Source organism: Triturus cristatus, chromosome 11, assembly GCF_964204655.1.
Source record: "Triturus cristatus chromosome 11, aTriCri1.1, whole genome shotgun sequence".
NCBI classification, from domain to species: domain Eukaryota; kingdom Metazoa; phylum Chordata; class Amphibia; order Caudata; family Salamandridae; genus Triturus; species Triturus cristatus.
In genome coordinates this window covers 635,494,008-635,516,063 of record NC_140594.1, presented here as the reverse complement: position 1 = coordinate 635,516,063, position 22,056 = coordinate 635,494,008, and the positions used below count along the sequence as shown (strand labels likewise).

Sequence of the window (22,056 nt, the reverse complement as noted above, 5' to 3'; positions counted from 1 at the left end):
GGCAAAATATCCTAGTTTGCAAATGTTTTCCACATAACTATGGCTTTGCCATATTTGCCACATAATACATCATCTGCTGCATAATCTGACAATTTTAACTAATAAATTGTTTATAGCTCAAACACATCAAAAGTTACAAAAAAATGTGACTTGTGCTGCTGTGAGGTGGAGGGCCCTTTGCAAAGGTTGACTGGGCACCTTTCTCATTGCTGCAGTTATATGTTCCACTAGTACTAATAAGGACAAATCTTTGCAGAGACTGTTAGAATGTGTACAAATTTCAAAATAATAAAGTATCAGAAAATGTACAGCACCACTAATACCAGTGTAGGGTGTCAGAGCACTTTACATCACACATATTACATAGAGACAATCATTCATATGTGTGTAAATCACTGTGTAGGAAATATTACATAAGACAAAGGACTACAAGGTGTAGGAGTCACATGACAACCATACTAGTAGGCAGCATAGTTTAATAGTGATTGGTCTGCAGAAACACAAACTCAGAATTAAAAACATAATACCATGGTTGGGGGTTCTCTTTAATAATCAGAATTGATTTCTACCCAAATTAACCCTTTTTTGCAACATTAGGATAATCGAAGACTGGGGAAAAAAACATAACACTCTAATTTATACCTTGGAGTTTGCATGCAGCTCTTAAATGACAGTTAATAGCTCACTGTTCTATGTTAGGATTTTAACTTATTAACTGCAAGTAACAATAGGGTCTCTCTGACAAAAGCAGTAACCCACTGACCTATTCACATTATGTGAACTTTGTGATCTGCATGGCACATGTTCTTAGCAGCAGGCACATTAACCCTCTGTGCTACCTTTACATGATTCAAAACGTCCACTAGAGAAAACACCATCTCTCTCTACTAAGAACATTAATCACTGGAATTATCAAGACATTTCTATTGTTGCACAAAAATGTTGGAGGCCAGGAAGGAGGCAGCAATTGCTTTTAAAACCATATTATACTTACAAACATGACGCCCCCCACCTGAATTTAGTGCCTGGTGCGGTCGCACTGCCCTAGAGCCACTCTGCTCAAGGGTCCTGTGACCTCAGTGACAGAGTCACTGCCACTCTATGGGGTGCTGCTTCATAGGTCTGTCCCCAAGACTGGAGGTGAACGTCATGGATAGTGGTGGACAGGCCTTCAAGGTTAATCCACACTTGGCACCGCTAGGGTCTACCTGCTGGTGCTAAGACACCAGGGCTTTTAAGATCTTGCGGCGCCTTCTAAAGTGTACACAGGAATGTGCTCCCTCCGGAGAGTGGTCTGGGAGCTTGGTCATTAAGGCTGAACCTGGTTCACCAGTTCCACTTCAGCAGCTCTGACCACAGCGCCACATCCTCTCCCCCACTGAACACCATACTGCCCCACTTAGAGAAACTTGCACTGCACTGACCCTCTATAAACACCTGGATGTGACTCAATTCTAATTACGCACTAGACAAGAGCAATATGCTGCCTAAAAAACTTTTACATCCTAGAAAAAGAAAACACTCATAGGGAATGCAAGATTAAGTAAAGCATGTCAAATGTAAGCAGGAACAACATGGTTACCTTTTTCCTTTTACACTCATTATTCTGGAATTAGTGAGTGCTTTTGCATGAAAAGGTAAGGCCATGACTACAGGGTCCGGAAGGGACCTTTTTCAGTGCCCATTGCTTATATCTTTTCAAAACATAAGCAGTATGGTTTAAAAAGACCACATTCGGTAACACACAGTCGGGGTACACATTTTGGGGCATATTATCAAGGGCAATATCGTCGCATTAGCGGCACTTTTTGCAGCTAAAGCGCCAATATTTTTATCACCCTATTAGCAAGCTGTCACTAACAGCTGTTAGCGACAGTTTACTGGCAATAGCGTCCGTTTTTTGTGCCACTTTGCATGTCAGCGATATTTATCGCTAATGATATGCAAAGTAGGTGTTCCTCACTAAAACTAAATGGAAACAGTCGTAATCACAACTTTCCCCTAATATCAATGCCCGCGTTGCGATAAAAAAAGTCACGCTAACCACAATTATCGCTGGTTCCTAATGCCTGATTCAAACCTGACTTAGACATCTTTTCAATAGGAGGTGGATTGTCAGGCTGAGACCACCTTAGCTTATTACCAAGGATTTCGCTATCGCAGGAATTTCATCACTGGATGTCCAGCGATGATCAGCCATTTTGCCGCTATCGCTGGTTTTTTTATCGCCTTGGAGATAAGTGTTACTAATAACGCGCTATCTCCGCGATAAAAACCAGCGATAGCCAGCGGTAAACAAATTGATGCTGAGCACGCTTTGCGATATTTATCGCAAAGCGTTGCTAATTTGCCCCTTTGTTTTCCAATTCACCCATCAAGCAGGTATTTCAGTACCTCCAGGCAAGGTGCACTTTCCCACACAGGGAAAACAATGTTGTTCAAAGAGAGAGGAGAACACAAAAGTATCACTTCACTGGCAAACACTGTAAAGTGGCGCTAATGTGTTTAGGTGTAAATAAATCAATCTGGCCACCTTGCAACCACTCTGTCTTGCTTAATTAGTTTTTGTTTTTTTTCACAATTGGAATGTTTTATTTCTCTCCACCCTGAGGCTGCACTTGTGTCAGAAAAAGACAACATTTCCAGCAAAAATATTTTTCTTTTTTGGATCCATTTCACAGGGGAGCAAATAAACGAAAGGAGGAAAGAGAGGGTAAACCCCGTTTCTTGAAGTCTCGGTTTTCACTAGCTGAGGAGCGAGACAGAGAGAGAGGGAAGACTCGGAGACCTAGAGTGTGTGCACAGTTTAATTTATGGGGACTTGGGGAGGCCGTGGGCGCAGGAGCACTATTTAATTTGCGAAGACTGAAGAGGCTAGTTTGCAGGCGCAGCTGTCTCCCTCACTGAGAGTGAGGGGGCCCCTGGAGCGTGTAGGGCCCCCCGCACCGCAGGGGCTGCGGGGGCCTGTGTTACGCCCCTGCCTCCGAGTCTTCCCTCTCTCTCTGTCTCGCTCCTCAACTAGTGAAAACCGAGACAGGGTAGTTGCAAGGTGGCCAGATTGATTTATTTACACCTAAACACATTAGCGCCACTTTACAGTGTTTGCCAGTGAAGTGATACTTTTGTGTTCTCCTCTCTCTTTGAACAACATTGTTTTCCCTGTGTGGGAAAGTGCACCTTGCCTGGAGGTACTGAAATACCTGCTTGATGGGTGAATTGGAAAACAAAGGGGCAAATTAGCAACACTTTGCGATAAATGTCGCAAAGCGTGCTCAGCATCAATTTGTTTACCGCTGGCTATCGCTGGTTTTTATCGCGGAGATAGCGCGTTATTAGTAACACTTATCTCCAAGACGATAAAAAAACCAGCGATAGCGGCAAAATGGCTGATCATCGCTGGACATCCAGTGATGAAATTCCTGCGATAGCGAAATCCTTGGTAATAAGCTAAGGTGGTCTCAGCCTGACAATCCACCTCCTATTGAAAAGATGTCTAAGTCAGGTTTCAATCAGGCATTTGGAACCAGCGATAATTGTGGTTAGCGCGACTTTTTTTATCTCAACGCTGGCATTGATAATAGGGGAAAGTTGTGATTACGACTGTTTCCATTTAGTTTTAGTGAGGAACACCTACTTTGCATATCATTAGCGATAAATATCGCTGACATGCAAAGTGGCACAAAAAACAGACGCTATTGCCAGTAAACTGTCGCTAACAGCTGTTAGTGACAGCTTGCTAATAGGGTGATAAAAATATTGGCGCTTTAGCGGCAAAAAGTGCCGCTAATGCGACGATATTGCCCTTGATAATATGCCCCAAAATGTGTACAGCGACTGTGTGTTACCGAATGTGGTCTTTTTAAACCATACTGCTTATGTTTTGAAAAGATATAAGCAATGGGCACTGAAAAAGGTCCCTTCCGGGCCCTGTAGTCATAGCCTTACCTTTTCATGCAAAAACACTCACTAATTCCAGAATAATGAGTGAAAAAGGAAAAAGGTAACCATGTTGTTCCTGCTTACATTTGACATGCTTTACTTAATCTTGCATTCCCTATGAGTGTTTTCTTTTGCTAGAATGTAAAAAATTTTTAGGCAGCATATTGCTCTTGTCTAGTGCGTAATTAGAATTGAGTCACATCCAGGTGTTTACAGCGGGTCAGTGCAGTGCAAGTTTCTCTAAGTGGGGCAGTATGGTGTTCAGTGGGGGAGAGGATGTGGCGCTGTGGTCAGAGCTACTGAAGTGGAACTGGTGAACCAGGTTCAGCCTTAATGACCAGGCTCCCAGACCACTCTCCGGAGGGAGCACATTCCTGTGCTACACCTTAGAAGGCGCCGCAAGATCTTAAAAGCCCTGGTGTCTTAGCACCAGCAGGTGGACCCCAGCATGACAAGTGTAGGTTAACCTTCAAGGCTTGTCCACCACAATCCATACTGAAGTTCACCTCCAGTCTTGGGGACAGACCTATGAAGCAGCACACCATAGAGTGGCAGTGACTCTGTCACTGAGGTCACAGGACCCTTGAGCAGAGTGGCTCTAGGGCAGTGCGACCGCACCAGGCACTAAATTCAGGTGGGGGCGTCATGTTTGTAAGTATAATATGGTTTTAAAAGCACTTGCTGCCTCCTTCCTGGCCTCCAACATTTTTGTGCAACAATAGAAATGTCTTGATAATTCCAGTGATTAATGTTCTTAGTAGAGAGAGATGGTGTTTTCTCTAGTGGACGTTTTGAATCATGTAAAGGTAGCACAGAGGGTTAATGTGAATAGGTCAGTGGGTTACTGCTTTTGTCAGAGATACCCTATTGTTACTTGCAGTTAATAAGTTAAAATCCTAACATAGAACAGTGAGCTATTAACTGTCATTTAAGAGCTGCATGCAAACTCCAAGGTATAAATTAGAGTGTTATGTTTTTTTCCCTTCTTCGATTATCCTAATGTTGCAAAAAAGGGTTAATTTGGGTAGAAATCAATTCTGATTATTAAAGAGAACCCCCAACCATGGTATTATGTTTTTAATTCTGAGTTTGTGTTTCTGCAGACCAATCACTATTAAACTATGCTGCCTACTAGTATGGTTGTCATGTGACTCCTACACCTTGTAGTCCTTTGTCTTATGTAATATTTCCTACACAGTGATTTACACACATATGAATGATTGTCTCTATGTAATATGTGTGATGTAAAGTGCTCTGACACCCTACACTGGTATTAGTGGTGCTGTACATTTTCTGATACTTTATTATTTTTATATTTGTATACATTCTAACAGTCTCTGCAAAGATTTTTCCTTATTAGTACTAGTGGAACATATAACTGCAGCAATGGGAAAGGTGCCCAGTCAGCCTTTGCAAAGGGCCCTCCACTTCACAGCAGCACAAGTCACATTTTTTTGTAACTTTTGATGTGTTTGAGCTATAAACAATTTATTAGTTAAAATCGTCAGATTATGCAGCAGATGATGTATTATGTGGCAAATATGGCAAAGCCATAGTTATGTGGAAAACATTTGCAAACTAGGATATTTTGCCATTCATGTTTGAACTGCTCTTGTGGAAAAAGGGAGGAGACGTGCTGATGACAGAAACTCCATGGCTGGGAGACAAATGGCTTCCGATTCCACTTTTAAGGATATTTGGGACATTCTGTGATTGGAAACGTATCCCACTTTGTGAATGTATTTTAATGTCAATAACACATATTCAACCTTAAATACACATGTGTATCTATTGGTTAAATTAAATAATGTAATAAGATGTAACTGGTTAGTGAAATGGGAAAAGAATACTAAAAATTGGGATATTTTGCTCTTTCTGCCACACCTCTCACTCTGCCCACTGACCCAATCCATTGGTTATTCCCGCTCTCTGATTCTCCTCCCACAGTTTCCCTACTTTTTTCCCCCACTTCGACCACTGCCTGGCACTAACATGCATTAGAGACAACTGTGGGTTTTTACCACTGGGTCTCTTAGAGAATGACACCTCAGGTCCATACACGGGGGCTACACACAGCACGTTTCTGGGTCCTCCGCACAGCGTTTTTGCTATTTGACGCCAGACTTCTGCAGCTTGTGTTGAGGAAATTAAACATCCCCTTGTGCTTGTATAAAACATAGCTGCCAAATGGCATTGGCACCATGTTGTGTCCATTCGTACCTTTTATCCAACCACACTTTTCATACTGGAATGTTTAACCCCTTACTTAGATGGTCACAGTACAACTCCCAGAATGCAAGGCGCTGTTGGCTTAAAATCCAGGCCTGGCTGGCGGTGTCACACGTGACGATAGAGCCATTTGGAGGCAATGGTGAATCTGTAATTTAGCAGGCGTGTCTATACTCTTAGCAAATTGTAAATACCGCCAGTGTTGACACACAGAGGTCTGAGGCCTCTGTTTGTTATGAAGTAAAGCCCAGTCTGGTGGTTCAGGTCAGTCCTTGTGCGGGAAGCTGCTGGACTTGTTTTTGCCATGCACTTTGAAAGCATTTTCACCTTGATGCAAGAAGAAAGTTGGATTGTTTTACAAAACATGCTTGATTTTTTTATATTGCTGGACTGGTGATTGCTTTATTTTGAACTTTGAAAGTATTTACACTTTTTCTTTTGCTTTGCCAACTACAGTTTGTATAGATTGTCATTAGGTACTTGCTGATATGGTTTGTTTTTATTCTACATGCAGTGTTATTTATGGTGTTGCTTGCACTTATCTGTAATACGTGTACCTTAAATCTTGTATTTAGCATTGTTTACACTACAGAAATGATAAATTAAAACAGACAAACATCTGCATCAATGTTCTGAAGCATCCAAACAGTTTTCTTCCTCAGCCTTGTTTGCCTGCCTGTTTTGCAGTGCTTACTAATAAAGACATTATGATTGAAATCGCTTCCTCAGTTCATGTTATTATCATGCACAACCCTTAACAGTCGCTAGTGTGTGGCATGCAGATAATTCACCAGTCTATTTCTCTTGACTTTCGCAGGATACTGAGTTATAGTTTGTGTACTTCTCATGTATATTGTCAGTCGAGTTTTTATGGAGTTGCAGGTTTGTGTTGGTCTTTCAAAGTTTCAAGGTATTGTCAATTCTATTTCAGACCCTTCATAGTTGTTCTTTGTTCTCAGCCAAAGGCAGTTTCTGAGACAATAGGATCACTCCTTGGAATTGTTCTGATTGCTGCCTCAGTTAAATAATCTGCTTTTGACAGTATTGTTACAAATGGCGTAGCTTGTAAGTTAAGACTGTTTCCCACTTTCTCATTAGAACTTAGAGAAAGACAATATAGAGGCATTTCATTTAAATGTTGGAGGTTTCAAATCAAAATATGCTAGAATTCTGGGTGGTAGGGCAAAGTGGTAGATGGTGGACCGTGCCGCCGGGGGGGAGGCCTCCATGTGCTTTGCAGGGGGGCCCCCTCAAGTTTCGTTACGCCACTGCTCGGAGGCCTAGAGTGTGTGCACAGTTTAATTTATGGGGACTTGGGGAGGCCGTGGGCGCAGGAGCACTATTTAATTTGCGAAGACTGAAGAGGCTAGTTTGCAGGCGCAGCTGTCTCCCTCACTGAGAGTGAGGGGGCCCCTGGAGCGTGGGGGCCCCCCCGCACCGCAGGGGCTGCGGGGGCCTGTGTTACGCCCCTGAAGACAAGGACTAGTATTATGGTTGTGAAGGTGGTGGGGGAAATGAAGGATTTACTCTTCAAGGAGAAACTTGATTTGGAAACAGCTTGAGGGAGACAAGAGGAGGTCAATATGAAAGCTCTAAGATTTTGCATTTCAGGTGAGGGAAAGGGAGAAGCTTTCAGGATACATTGAAGTTAGTCAGGATTCAGTGTGTTATGCATTTTACCAATGTTTACTAGCATGGACAGAGATTTAGTTGTATTTAATTTGAGATAGACAGTGGATAACCAGGACTGAATCATTTTCAAACAAGAATTACATTACTGGATAACCACTACAGATGACACTTTGGCCCTCATTGCATGTAGCCCGGAAAAATGGGCAGATATTTCTCCACATTGGAGTAATTGATGAAAGGGGTAGCGCTAACCCCACGCATGGGGAAATTGAGGTCTATTACATGTTGCACCCTGACGGTCCACTAAGAAAAACTGAATTTTGCCCAGACTTTCACACAGAAATGTCATCTACATTCTCAGACCTGCAGTGTTTCTGCAACGCTCATAATTTCAGCATGGATGGTAACTGCTGAATTGAGTTTATTTAGCAAAGTATGATTTTTTCCTATTTTTGCGGTGGTGGGCAAGGCCCCAGCTCAAACGGAGGTGTTCATAATGGTTAAATAAGTAGGGGTAAGGGGAAGCAGAAAAAGGAAGAGACTTGATGGATGAGAAAATATGTCAATGTCTTAAAATCTGTGTTCGAGGGACTAAACGATCACATCAGAGGTGAAAAGCAACTGAGGAAAGCTCCAAGCGGGCCTATCCAGTAATGGAGGGGCTTAACTTTGGGGTCTACATTAGGCCCGTTAGAGAAATCAATATTGTTGCATTTGGTTTTGATATTAGAGAAACATTTGTTGATTTGCAATATTGTCTTGAATGAGGGCTAGCACGTGTAATGCTGCTTTGAATAATAAGGCTTTAGGGTTATCCTTTGCTGAATTATTGTGTTCCAATATTGTGCACCCTTAACTTGACAAACTGTGTGTTTGTGGGTGGCTTTATCTGATTTGAAGGACACTAGTTCTATTGGTGGCCTTGAGGAGGTGAAGGGCTTCTCATGTTTTCTTAGAATGCATTTGGCAGAATTGAGTCTTGATTTAGCGTTTGATGCCACTTTCCTAGGTCGCTGGAGACGTTGTGTCAATGGAAGCCATGAGGGAGGAGATGAGTGAGTTTGAGCGAATTGCATCATCCGACTACTTTGACAGAGAAAAGGACAAATGGTGATAGAGTTCTTCAGTGTGAAGGTTCTTGGTAGATCTGAAGGTGAAGTAGGTCACCTGGGTGGGGCAATGGGAAAAAGGAGGACAAAGTGATGAGACCAATCAGATGCGATAGGTTAGAGGCAGGAGATATAAGGAGAGGCACAAATTATAAGGTTGAGTCATTAGTTGAGTGAATAGTTGAGTTGTAATTAGTTGTTGTTACTAGTTGAGTAAGTTGTATCAGGCATGACTGATTAGATTGAAATAGCTTGAAGACGATGGTGGGGCGATTTAGAACACTTAATATGACTCAACACATCACCGCGTCAGAAAGTCAGAAACTAGACACTATGAGGAACCTCTATACCTGCATTGTTTACAAAAATATCCTCTTAATGGGTGTGGAATTTATATTATTAACTTCAATTGGGCAATATTTTGGTACATGAGTTTTAGGGCACAATGTTTGTGTCAGACAGTAGTTCTGTATATGATACACAATATTTCTGTATATGATACACAATATTCCGACAACAAACTTCTGGGATCACACAACGTAGGTACGCACTCACATGTATTTATAAAATGCTTCCAAAGGGTGATCCTAACATTTTCAAAAGAAGTCATAAAATGTCTCTCATCCGTCATAAAATGTTTAAAACTCTTAGAGCCCCTCCCATCTAATGCCAAGAGCAGCCCGAGCTCGAGTCTCAGAGTCCCTGCCTAGATACAAAAAATTAAATACATGATGGTAAATAAAACAATGGCATATTGAAAAATGTCTGCCCACTATCTCTTTTTGTCTTCCTTTAATGCATTCAAGTTTTAATTTTGGGTGTAGATAGAACACAATCCTTTGGCATTTTACAATTGTTTACTGTCCACTGACCAGCTGACGAAATCCATCTAAGTAAGTGGAAGGTGTTTGTGATTGTTAAACGTCTTTGAGAGATGGCTGTCTTAGGCTGCCAATAACATAGTAAATAAAAGACACAATAAAACATCAGAGCAGTGCACTCTCTTGTGTGGACACCTTGCACGACCCCAGAGTGAGGGTAATAGAACAATTTAACAGGGGTAATAAACACTATATTAATACTAACACCATACCATCATAGTGTGAGATGCAACAGGGCACTACAAGCAAAGTAGACGTTCTAAGGCAGGGTATGAGCAGACAGCCACCTCACTCCATGTGATCTGATTGCACGAAGCCAAGTTTCAACGCTAAAGATTACCAAGATAATTGAGCAATAATCACCAAATGGGGGTGAGCTGCCATTAAAAAATGCCTGGGCCAGGATTAAGTTTAAGACCATGCAGAAGGCGTTCTCTTTTATCAGGACATTATGGACTGGTATTGCCCCCACCTATTGGCATTCACTGCCATTCAAAACGAGCAATGTTTAGAGAGAGGACTGGCGTAACATCCAAAGTTGCCGACTTTGGAGCTGGGGAACCGGGTTCGAGTCTCACTGTCCCTGCCTAGTTAAAAACTTTAAATACATGATGATTGCATGTTAACAAAATAAAACAATGCCAAATAGGAAGACAACTGTAGCATGCCTATACGATGGGAGGACGGGCAATCAGGCGCATTGAAGTATGTTGCAGCCGGCTGACCAAAAGAAACCATTAGTGAAATCGCCATGGGGCAGGAAGAGACAGAGAAAGGAGGGACTAACACGGACAAGCACTAATAACAAGCCAGCATTTGTAAATGCCACAGATAGCAACCTGTGGCAATCAGTGGGTGTGCCAAAAGCCCTCAGAAGAGGTTACAACAGGTCTTGCAGAGGCTCGACCTAAGAAAGACTCAGTCAGACTAGAGCCATTCCCACCTACAAAGCCTTCCAGCAAAATCTCCTGTAAATACCTTCATAGTGTTCCTTTATGTCAAGTAGAGCAAACCTCTTGACATGAGACAGACTGAACTGTTTCTTTAAAGACCACCCATCCATGATAGGATGGATGAAGTAGGGATTTTTGTTAGATGAAAGTTGGCTGAACTTTTGTATTTCAGGTTGGGCTTTTTCAAACACAGTACTGCTTGCTTAAGGCACGCAATAATAACGTTTCCTAAGAGTCTTCTTTATAATGTAAGTGATCATTGAAGTTAATAAACCTGCCACTCTTCAGCTGACTTCACCTTACTCAGGTTCTATAGATGGAAATGCATGAATTGCCTATAGTCTGAATGAGTTTCAAGATTTCAGGCTTAGCTATTGGCGTGAACTAAGAATGGCATGCCACAATCCTCTTATTAATTAAATTAAAGAAAGAGAAAGGTAGCTGGTTTTTCACAGCTTCTGCACTGATATACATCAACGCCTGGTGTTATAAAGCTCTGCCTGTTTAACCTGTTTAGTTGTCTAGCCCTTTGTGGATGGACTCCACTCTTCTGTGACTCTGTGGTAATGTGGACAGAAAGCTGCAGTGCGACTTTGTGATCATTTTCCCATCCAATGATGGGTGGCGATGTTGAACTATTCTACAACTTGTTTTTCTTCTTTCTCTTGCCTCAATGCACAGGGTACAGCACAGGCCAATTTGGCCTGCTACTTTTCTGACGTCTGCCATGCTGCGGAAGATGCAAAAATTACAAATTTTTGGTTGCTTCACTCGCAATAACGGGGATCATGCTTTCTTTTCTCTTCAGTTCCACATTGGCTGGGAGTAGGACCTGCAGTGTAGCAGTTTATCCATTGTTTTGGGGCATGAAGCTGCCATCCAGCAATATTTGGCTTTCCTATGCCCTACTTGTAGAAGAAAGTAAGCTGTTGGGGTTCGGTCACTACTAACTTTCACAAGGTGGTACCAGGTACCTTGGGTTTTTGTGGCTTAAGATTGTATCCTCATTTTAACCCTGTGGTAAAGGAAAGGACATTGTAGCCTGATCCAGCCCTTCCACACCAAAGGTGTTGTAAGGCTGGATGAGTTGCTTCTTCTCTCTATGCTTTACTTACATCTGTATCAGGACTTGGGAGGGGGCACTTGGGCATCCTTGGACCTGGGTTTATTTCCATCCCAGTTTATAGACAGCGGATGAAGTGCAGTTTCGTGTGTATCTAGGTATCTGATTGTCTTGATGTTAATATGCTTAATATATCTAATCATTATAACAACTAGATAACCATGACTCATAGCAATAATTGAAATAAACAAATCTGCGTTAACAAAGTAGCACATCCACAGAGCCAACAATCTACAGAAATATGATACAGAATTGGTACTAAAGCTAATGCCTGCTTTGGTATAATGTAGATTTTCCTAGTTGTTATGACGGAAAGTCTTAATTGTATTAAAGACACGGAGGCGAGTATTATGCTTTTCTTATCTTGCATTCATTATACAGCAGCCAAGATAAGTGCAAAAAAATGAAGTTCCCAGGGGCCCAGGTAAACAAACTGGGCAATGGGAACACAAGAAAAAACGAGACCTAGTAACCAATCATCAGGTAACAGCCAATATAACGTCACATCTGACTGCGGAGCTTCCTCTTTTCACTGATGAGCAGGTCAGATAAAGTCAGAAAACAGTGGAACAATCGCCAAAATAATAGAGAGAGCCAAAGTCCAGGAACAAACTTCTTGAACCAAATCCATCCAGGAGAAACGAACAGCAGGATTCGCCGTAGATGACTCCAAACAGGAAGGAGAAATGCTCCCACAGGGAGAAGACCATATCCATTGTTGAACAGGACCATCACGAAGATGCAGATGGCAAGGCCGGATTCGCTGAAGGGAGGGAGAACACAGATTAGTAGTGTAGAGGCAGGATAATACTTGCCTCCGTGTCTTTAATAAAATTAAGACTTTCCGTCATAACAACTAGAAAAATCTACATTTCATGGCAAGCCCGGAGGCACCTATTATGTTTGTTTAAAGCATAGCAACCATCAAAGAAGCCACAGTATCAATTGGTTTGCAATAAAACATACGGAAAACATTGTCATTAGTCCAGTCAGCTGATCTCAGAATGTCCTCTAGACGGGAGCCTGCCCAAAAGGCTTTAGAAGCCATGGCTCCCCTGGTGGAATGAGCTCCGAAAAGGGAGACATCAATGCCCCCAAGGGACATAACCCAACGCACCCAACGTGTCAGGGTAGCGGAGGAGACAGGAAGGGGGGGTTTACGGAAAGAAATGAGGAGCTGGGAATGAGAGGGCGCTCTGAGATCAGAAGTCCTTTGCTCATACATTTTTAAACATTGGCCTACACACAACTGAGGATGAGAGGGAAAATAAGGGTAAAACACCGAATTCAAGTTTGTTTTAGTTTGTCTATGAATCTGAAACACAACACCTGTAGGGGAAAATTGACGAGATGAAATATCCAAAGCTTTAACATCAGAAACACGTTTAATGGAAAAAAGGCACAAAAGCATGGTAAGTTTAGCAGATAAAATTTTTAGAGAAAGTGCAGCATTATCTGGCCAGTCAGAAAACAAATTGAGAACTACAGAAACATCCCATAAACTGGAATACTTAGCCAACGGAGGTTTGGAACAACAAACTCCTTTCAGAAGACGGCAGATCAAAGGATGAGCGCCTACAGACTTGCCATCGATAGGAGAATGGTTGAGGGAAATGGCAGACCTGTACAAGTTGACTGTTCTGTAAGACTTACCCGCACCAGCTTCAGTGGCCAAGAAATTGACCACAAAATTTAGAGGGTCTGAAAGCGGATCGATATGCCTTTCCAGACACCAGCTTGCCCAAAGAGACCAAGCGGATTTGTAAGCTTTTGAGGTCCCAGGGGCCCAGGCCTTGCTGATAAAGAGAGAAGCCTCTTGCAAAATGAGGATGTCAGGAGGGACAGGCCAAAAACCTTCCAGGCAGAAAAAACCAGGGAGTTGTTCAGAATGAGGCTGTGTGGAAGTCCCAGGGGATTCAGAAGCAAGTCCACACGTGTCCGAAGAAGAACTGGAAAATCTACCGCCATTTCTAACAGGGACAGGAACCAAATCTGAGATTGCCAAAATGGGACTACCAAGACCAGGGATGTCGACTGACGACGCACCTGGGAAAGTACTCTGCTGATCATGAGGAAAGGAGGAAATGCGTAGTTGAGGTGGAGAGACCAATCTTGAAGGAGAGCATCCGTTGCTAGGGCTGAAGGATCTGGACGCCAGCTGAAGAAGCAGGGCAACTGAGTGTTGAGACGGGAAGCGAAGAGATCTATATAAAAAGGACCTCATTTTTGAGAAAGGGATAGGAAGACGGATGGCAGCAGCTTCCAGTCGCTGGAATCTCGAAGATATCGAGAATGCCAATCTGCCACAGAATTGAGATCTCCTGGAAGATACTCCGCCGTCAAGGAAAGCTGGTTTGACAGGCAATATTCCCAAAGGCTCTTTGCCAATTCTGCGAGGGGTTTGGATTTGGTACCGCCGAGATGGTTGATGTAGCGGACCGCAGAAACATTGTCCATGTGAAGGAGGATGGAACATCGAGCTCTGTTCTTTGAAAGGCTTTGGATTGCAAAGGAACCTGCAAGCATCTCTAAACAATTGATGTGCAATTTCGACTCCTCGCGCGACCATGTACCGCCAATCGATATTGGACCACAGCGGGCGCCCCAACCCGACAGGCTTGCATCTGATTCTAATACAAGATCTGGGGCCGAAGCGAAGATAGTGCGCTCGTTCCACGCATCTAAATGGTCGATCCACCATTGAAGTTCTTTGCTTGAGTCTTGATCCAAGACGATAAGGTCAGCGTAGGCCAAGCCTTGATGCAGATGTCTGATTTTTAGACGTTGAAGGGCCCGATAATGCAGGGGGCCCAGGAAGATGGCTTGAATTGACGCAGAGAGTAGACCGACTATTCTCGCAAGCGCTCTCAGAGAGATGAGAGACGTCCGAAGGACGTAAGAAATCTCCGCCTTGATCGTCGAGACCTTTGACTGAGGAAGAAGAAGGGAGGCAGCGGCGAAATCTACAAGGGAAGCCAAGAACTCGATGTTCTGTGATGGAATAAGCGTTGATTTTTCGAGATTGAGGAGGTAACCCAGATCCAAGAGCAGGGACTGAGTGGTGCAAAGTTGGGACAGAAGGAGCTGTTTGTCTGTATTCATGATCAAGATGTCGTCCAAATAAATGATCAGTCTGATCCCGAGGGATCGCAGAAAAGCCACCACCGGTTTTAAGAGATTTGTAAAGCACCAGGATGCTGAGGAGAGGCCGAAAGGGAGAGAGGTGAAGCGGTAGGTCATGCCCGACCACTGGAATTGGAGATATTTGGAATGAGAAGGGTGAATGGGAACAGTGAGGTATACGTCCTGTAAGTCCAATCGTACCATCCAGTCGTTTGGACGAAGGGTATCCCTTAAATGAAGAATAGTCTCCATCTTGAAGTGGCGGTACACCACAAACTGGTTGAACCATTTCATTTTGATCACTGGACGCAGCTTTTTGTTCTTTTTCTGAACAAGAAAGATGGAACTTAGGAAACCTGTAGGATCGAAAGGAGCCATTTGAATGGCCTGTTTCTGGAGAAGGTTCTGGATCTCCGACGAGATCAGAAGAGCCATTTCGATTGAAAAAAACAGGGGAGGGGGAACATAGTTTGGGAAGGCGGTGAATAAAGCTCTATAAGATAGCCTTGAACGGTATTTAGCACCCAAGGATCTGTGTTGATGATTTGCCATTTTGGAAGAAACAATTTTAAATGTTCTCCCACAGGAGGAGGGGACGAAAGACATACCTTGTTGGTTGCTGTAATGGTTGCGATAATTCTTCTGGCCTCGACCTCGGAATCCCCTACCCCGCTGAGGGTAGAATTGAAGCTTGTATTCTTGGGCGGAGGAGTTGAAGGACCCCCTGGAGCCTTGGTTGTGGCAGGGACGGCCGGAAGAGCGACTCCTTCCTCTGCCGGCCCGTCCAAAATCCCGTGGCAAAAGCACCTTTTTTATGGATTGTTGTGCCTTGTTTAGCGACGCGAAGGTGGGCACAAACCTGCTGAGGTCCTTAACCAGAGGTTCTCCGAAGAGAAGACCATTAGCCTTACTGCCCGGATCTTGGGGTGCTAAATTGGCCAGTTTGGGGTCTAACTTGGTAAGAAGACCTTTACGACGTTCATGCGTGATGGTGGCATTGGCGTTCCCAAGCAGGCAAAAGGCTCGCTGGACCCACAAAGAGACGTCCTCGGCTGACAGTTCAGAGCCGTCTAGGCGAGCAGCTTCGGCCATGTCGAAAATGCATGCCAAAGGACCCACTACATCAAGCAGTTTATCCTGACAGGTGGACCAGGCTTTGTCCACCCCTTTACGAGGATCTTTACCAAATTTGGAGAACAAGGTAAGTATGGGTTGATCGATGGAAGGGACCATGGTAACCATTTCGGGCAAGGAGGGCTTGGGGCACTCTGATGTCAACCTCGACCTGACCGAGGCATCCAAAGGAAGGCGTAGTCTGGCCGAAATGTCTACTCCCACATGAGAAGCGGGCAACCATTCAGTTGAATTAGGATGACGTATTGATGAAGGATCAAACATAGGGACCCCGTCAGAATCTAAGAATGGGTCAAAGGCGAAAGAATCCAACTTGGATTTTTTGAAGGGAGCGGAGGGAGGGTCCGAAACATCAAAAAGATCAAAGAGGTAATTTGCGTCAGCCATGTCGTCATCAGTGTCCAAAATGGTGGAAATAACCAATTTCTTGGGTAACTCTGCGTGCTTCGCCTTATGTTTGAGTTTGCCCTCGGTACCTAAAATCCCCTCCTTTGCTGGAGGCCTGGGAGGCACTTGGTCCTCATTCAAGCGCGAGGAAACCTTGCCGGTCAATAGTGACGCAGTTTTGGAAGCATGCAATGAAGCAGAGGAAACCACCTTTCTTTTTCTGCTATCCCCCGCAGACTGGGCCAGTGCTTTGGACAAGAGACTTAACATGGAATTCTCCATGCCCTTAGACATGCATCTCATGGACACCTCCACTGCATTCTCCACAGAGTTATTTATAAACCTATTTAAATCATGTTTAAAGGCTTTGCCTTCCTTATTGAGCTGTACAGGTTCAGGAGAACTGTCTATTTCCATTGTAATGCAGAGCAAAATAATATGAGAGGTAACCAGGGGTTAACAGGCAGGCAGGAGGGAGGGACACAAAGGGAAAAACATTCCCAGGGGCGTGACTCAGCCTTCGAGCTCACCGGAGCTCCGTAATGCGGACCCGAGGCAAGGACCGGTAGCGCGGAAGTCAGAGGGGGAAACTACATGTTAGCGCTGATAAGTGGAAAAAATGGCCTACGCTACACCGGGGGGCCATGTCAGGTAAGCGTGAGCGTTCCGAGAAACTCGGAGCGGCAAAGTGAGCTGCAGCAGAAACCACTGAAACAACACCCGCGGGGGGAAAAGGAGTGGAGCGGGTCCGTGCTGCAGCAGAGAAACGCTGACCAGGAGCGCGAGAGCACTACGAATATTCAGTGAATAACAGACAAAACCATAAACATTAGCAACATGCAAAATATATAACATAGCGCAATGGGAGCAAAAAGATAAGTCACTTATCTGACTGTGAGCAGCAAGAAAAGAGGAAGCTCCGCAGTCAGATGTGATGTTATATTGGCTGTTACCTGATGATTGGTTACTAGGTCTCGTTTTTTCTTGTGTTCCCATTGGCCAGTTTGTTTACCTGGGCCCCTGGGAAATGTAGTTTTTTGCACTTATCTTGGCTGCCGTATAATAAATGCAAGATAAGAAAAGCATAATAGGAGCCTCCGGTCTTGCCATAAAATTAAAAGCAGGCACTGCCAAATGTATTCGTGTATCTAAACAGTGCCACACAGGGGTCGTTTTGTGCCACGTCCAGGTGGCTGAAATTCAGGGAGCTACACAGGAGTTTAAAGCTCTTTATGTTTTTTCCCGTCAGCAGAAAATGGAAATGCAGTCGTCTTGGAATCTTAAGTTCTTTGTCACTCTTTACACTGAGGAGGGTAATTACAGTGTAGGGTTGGACCATTATTTTTGCTTTTTCCTGTTTGGGGATAGTTGGAATGTTGGTGGCCCAATACTCGCTTCACCCTTACATCTTTGTCTTCAGTGGCACCACTACAAACAGCTGGCAGGCCACTGCAGCTCTACCTTTGCTTGCCCAAAATGGCAACCCATCACTCTTGCTTGAATTCATTTGCCAGTTATCGGTTCTCCTTCCCTCCCTAAATGTCAGCTTTTTATTCTCACTTTGTTTATGATGGCTACTGTCAAGAGATGTTAGATGGATGATAGAGTATGGTGTGTAGATAAGGGTAGTGTACTGGGCCCTAGGAAGAGATGTCAACTATTTATTAGGAACTATTCAGAAAAAGGAATCACTGGCAGTGACTGTCATGTTGTGGAAATAGTAGATAAAGATATGTGCAGATCTCTAATCTTTTATTGTCATTTTTAGTGTCCTGGATGCAAAACATTCGTGGAACGCAAAGACCTGGGGAACCTGAGGGTGCTCTGTGTGATCTGCAGGGCCACAAATAAGGCAACTTGTGAGTTCTGCTGGCAGTGCCTGAGACCCTGGAAAGATGCTGGATCTTCAGCTATGCGATGTGGAAACGAGGGGTGCGCAGACCCCCGGCTAAAGATCCTCGCCGAATGTAGTGTCATAGATCTTCCAGGGAGTGAAATCAAAAACTGTCCATCCACCAGGGCCTGTCCCACATGTGGGCTTATGATAGAACACAAGGAAATGTGTAAATATATGATGTGCAAACAGTGTCATGTAGAGTTCTGCTTTGCCTGCCTTGAAAATGCTAAGGAGTGCAAGTTAGGCAGAGGAGGGGCCTGGTTTGGTGTCTGCAGCAAGCCTGTTGCTCCCCGGCAAACTAAAGTTCCGGTGTGGTCTCAGCGAGGTCAACGGAGCCCATCTGGCTCTACACCACCTCAAAATCCTCAGACGCCATATATCCGCTTGATGCAGCGTTTATTAGGCTCATGGCTGGGTACACAGTGACGTTTCTATAGCAATGATTATGTATTAATTTGCCTACAGACGTTCAGAAATGAGATGAACCTCACTAATTCCCTGGTACCAGCGAAATAGCGCAGATTATGTATTATTTGACTGGTGGGCGGGCAAAGAGGAAAAACTTCATAATATTACTGATGGCCGTTTAAATAGCAGATGATGAACCATGGGGCAGATTTACAATCCCCTTGCGCCACTTTTCCATCACTTTTCCCATGTTAAAAATGACGCAAAAGTGGTGCAAGGGGCTTGTAAATCTGCCCCCATGTCTCTTGGGGGATCACGGAAATGACAAAGTAACTTCATTATTTACCTCAGTGCTGGCTAAACAGCAGATATGATGTACTATTTGGCTGGTGGCCACATAAATGGCAAAGAAACGTCACTATTTGTATACTTTCAGGCTGAATAGCAGAGATGTGTTCAGTTTGGTCGATAGCAAATATAGAAAACACTGCTCTATTTACATTTACTTGGCTGCTAGCCAAGTAACAGTTTAGTGAATGGCAAAAGAAATTCACTTTTTAAAAAGCTGGCAGTTAAATAGCAAAAATGAAATGGTGCTTGGGTGGCACCGGCGATAAGGCAAAACAATACGATTTACCCTCCTTAGGCTTAATAGAAGAAATTCATACTGCTAGTCCAGAGAGCAGTCAAATAAAAACATTTCACTATTTTTAAGGCCACTGACGTATCAGCAGAGGTTCTGTACTATTTAGCTAGCCATTTATGAATAGTGAAGTTCTTTGCTAGTCCCCGACTACAGCAATCGCACTCGAGTTTTCACACACCAACCGCTGTGGCATTGCCAGTAGTCTCTTATGTTGAAAGAGAGCCGGGTTAAAAAAAGTCTTCCTCATACTATTTTTCCGGTTGCCAGTAAAACAGGACATAAATTAATCATTAGCCAGCAGCTGGATAAACAGCAGAAATTAGCCCTCATTCCATGCAATGAGGTAAATTCCAAACCCGGACTCAGAAGTGTGGGATGATTATCACATAGGGTAAAATACGGCACATGGTAAATACCCCACGGCATAATTAGAGAACAGAGTAGTTACTGCTCCCCTACAATTTTCCATGGATGTTGTAGATTTGGCGATATTATCCAGGTAAAAATGGCCGGAAATAGGTAAAACCTCCTAAAAATGATGCCTCATTCTGATCTCTGGAATTAGATGCTATATATAGCACCCAATAGCTACTGCACAATGGGCTACTGTTAGTTGCCGGTGCAGTCATGTCCACCAATTTACCCTGCAATTCGTAACAAGGGATATTATGCAATATTTGACTGGTGGAAAGGATACAAAGACCCTTCTGTTCTGTAAAATATGTGGGAAATTCCACAGCATCGTCTAATAATAAGTCTCTATTAATAAATGCAAGTACTAAAAGCTCTTCACAAAAAACTGAATATCGAATTATAAGAATGCAAAAACTTAAATGAAGCTTTCGTTGGTCAGTGTCCAACGTTTAAATCGAATGAGAGATAATGATTGAGAAAGTTTTTACGTGTATGTTAAAGAGGAAGCTATAAAATCACTCATGGTTAATGCTGTGGGGTGGGAAAGGGGTGGAATTTCAATATAGTTATGTTTTTGATATTCAATTAATTTTATGTATGTCATATTGTCAATAACCTTGTTTCCCTCACACTCAACCCGAGTTCTTCTTTGTGAGGCACCCTTCCTATTCCCTTCTTTGGATTTCATTACATTGCAAATGAGCAAATTGTAGCTGGGATCTGCATTTTCCATCCGTCGCTCCATTTCAACATTCTGAGCCTCAATTGACAATTATGGATCACAACTGTCTTAAAACTATCAGTCCAGTTTACCATGCTTTCTGTTTTTATCTCCGACTAAGGGTCATCTCTGCAGTTCCCCTTTTACTTATTTTGAGTCACAATGTATAGTTTGTATTTTATTTCATTATATAACTATGTCGACTCTGAACAGCAAGGATTACATTGCCCTAAGAAAAGTGTAAATATTGTGTTTAATGCCAATACAACTGGCAATGGATACAGCATTACAGGACCAAAAACATTTCTACAAGAAGAATGAGCGCCATTTCCTCTCACCCCTACGAACCACATAAACAGACATCTTAAGAATAGGGCAGAAGCCTTAACAGGTCAAGAAATAATAGTCATTATGGTAATCTAGTGCAGTTGGCAAACACAAAGAAAACCTAGAATTCAAGTTTACAACATTTACCCTTTTCAGAAGTTCATGTTATTAGCCTTTGACAAAAAAGTTAATTTTCCATTTTGACCTGCGATCTAATTAAAGACTGCTTTTGAGATATTTTAAAAGCAGTGTCTTATTTGATTATAGCATATGATATATGTATATAATTGTTTATTGTTCGATTACTTAAAATCATGACAATTTAGAATAAAACAGGCAAAAAATATGTTTCATCTTAAATGCAACAAGAAGAAGTTAAAATTGTGAAAAAGATTCAGTGGTGTGAAAAAATATATATATATATATATATATATATTTTTTTTTAAACAAGAAGCAGCTAAAGTATGTTTAAAAACATAATGACCTTGTTGATGAGTGTAAAACCCACCCCTAGCTTTCAGTAAAACATGCAAAGGGTCCACCAGTAAGAGTCTTGAGGTTTGATAGGGGACACGGGGGTCCCAGATCGGTCATAGATTTAAAGATTGTGGCGATGGTTCCTGCAAACCTACGGAGTTAAGTTTTTTTGCAGTTTGGAAAACAAATTTCGTAAACTATATGTACTTATGCTACTATACTCAAGATTGTATGTGGCCAAGCATCCACAAAGGGAATTGTGTCTTTCCTCCAATGCACTGGAATGACCAATCTGTCTATTAGTTAAAAATGTGTTATCAATGCACACCCTTCTCAAGAGACCTGAGGCCATATTATCAAGAATGGCGCAAACATTATCTCCGCTTTAGAGGCAGGAAACTGCTGCTAAAGTGGCGATAAGGGGCTTGATAATATGCCCTAGAGAATTCCAATAGAAGCCCAGGTTCATCAAACCTGAGCTTCTATTGGAATTCTCAGGGCATATTATCAAGCCCCTTATCGCCACTTTAGCGGCAGTTTCCTGCTGCTAAAGCGGCGATAATGTTTTCGCCGTTCTTGATAATTTGGCCCTGAAATTTGAAGAACTCGTGTTAGAGGCACCTAGCAATGTAGCAGAGGGATCTACTAGAAGGTGA

The 22,056-nt window shown here is 43.0% G+C and overlaps 1 protein-coding gene across 3 annotated transcripts in view; it reads left to right on the top strand.

Moving 5' to 3' along the window:
- Positions 1–22,056, top strand: part of LOC146785217 (putative E3 ubiquitin-protein ligase ariadne-2) — a 188,698-nt gene that overhangs the window by 128,389 nt on the left and 38,253 nt on the right. Inside the window, exon 4 of one of the 3 annotated variants that reach the window (XM_085634121.1) lies at positions 18,279–21,168. The exons of the other annotated variants lie outside the window; for them this stretch is intronic. Coding sequence (XP_085490247.1) covers positions 18,279–18,833 — 555 coding nt within the window. The 3' untranslated portion in view covers positions 18,834–21,168. Of the gene's footprint in view, positions 1–18,278; positions 21,169–22,056 lie in introns of those variants that run through there. 3 annotated transcript variants of the gene reach the window in all.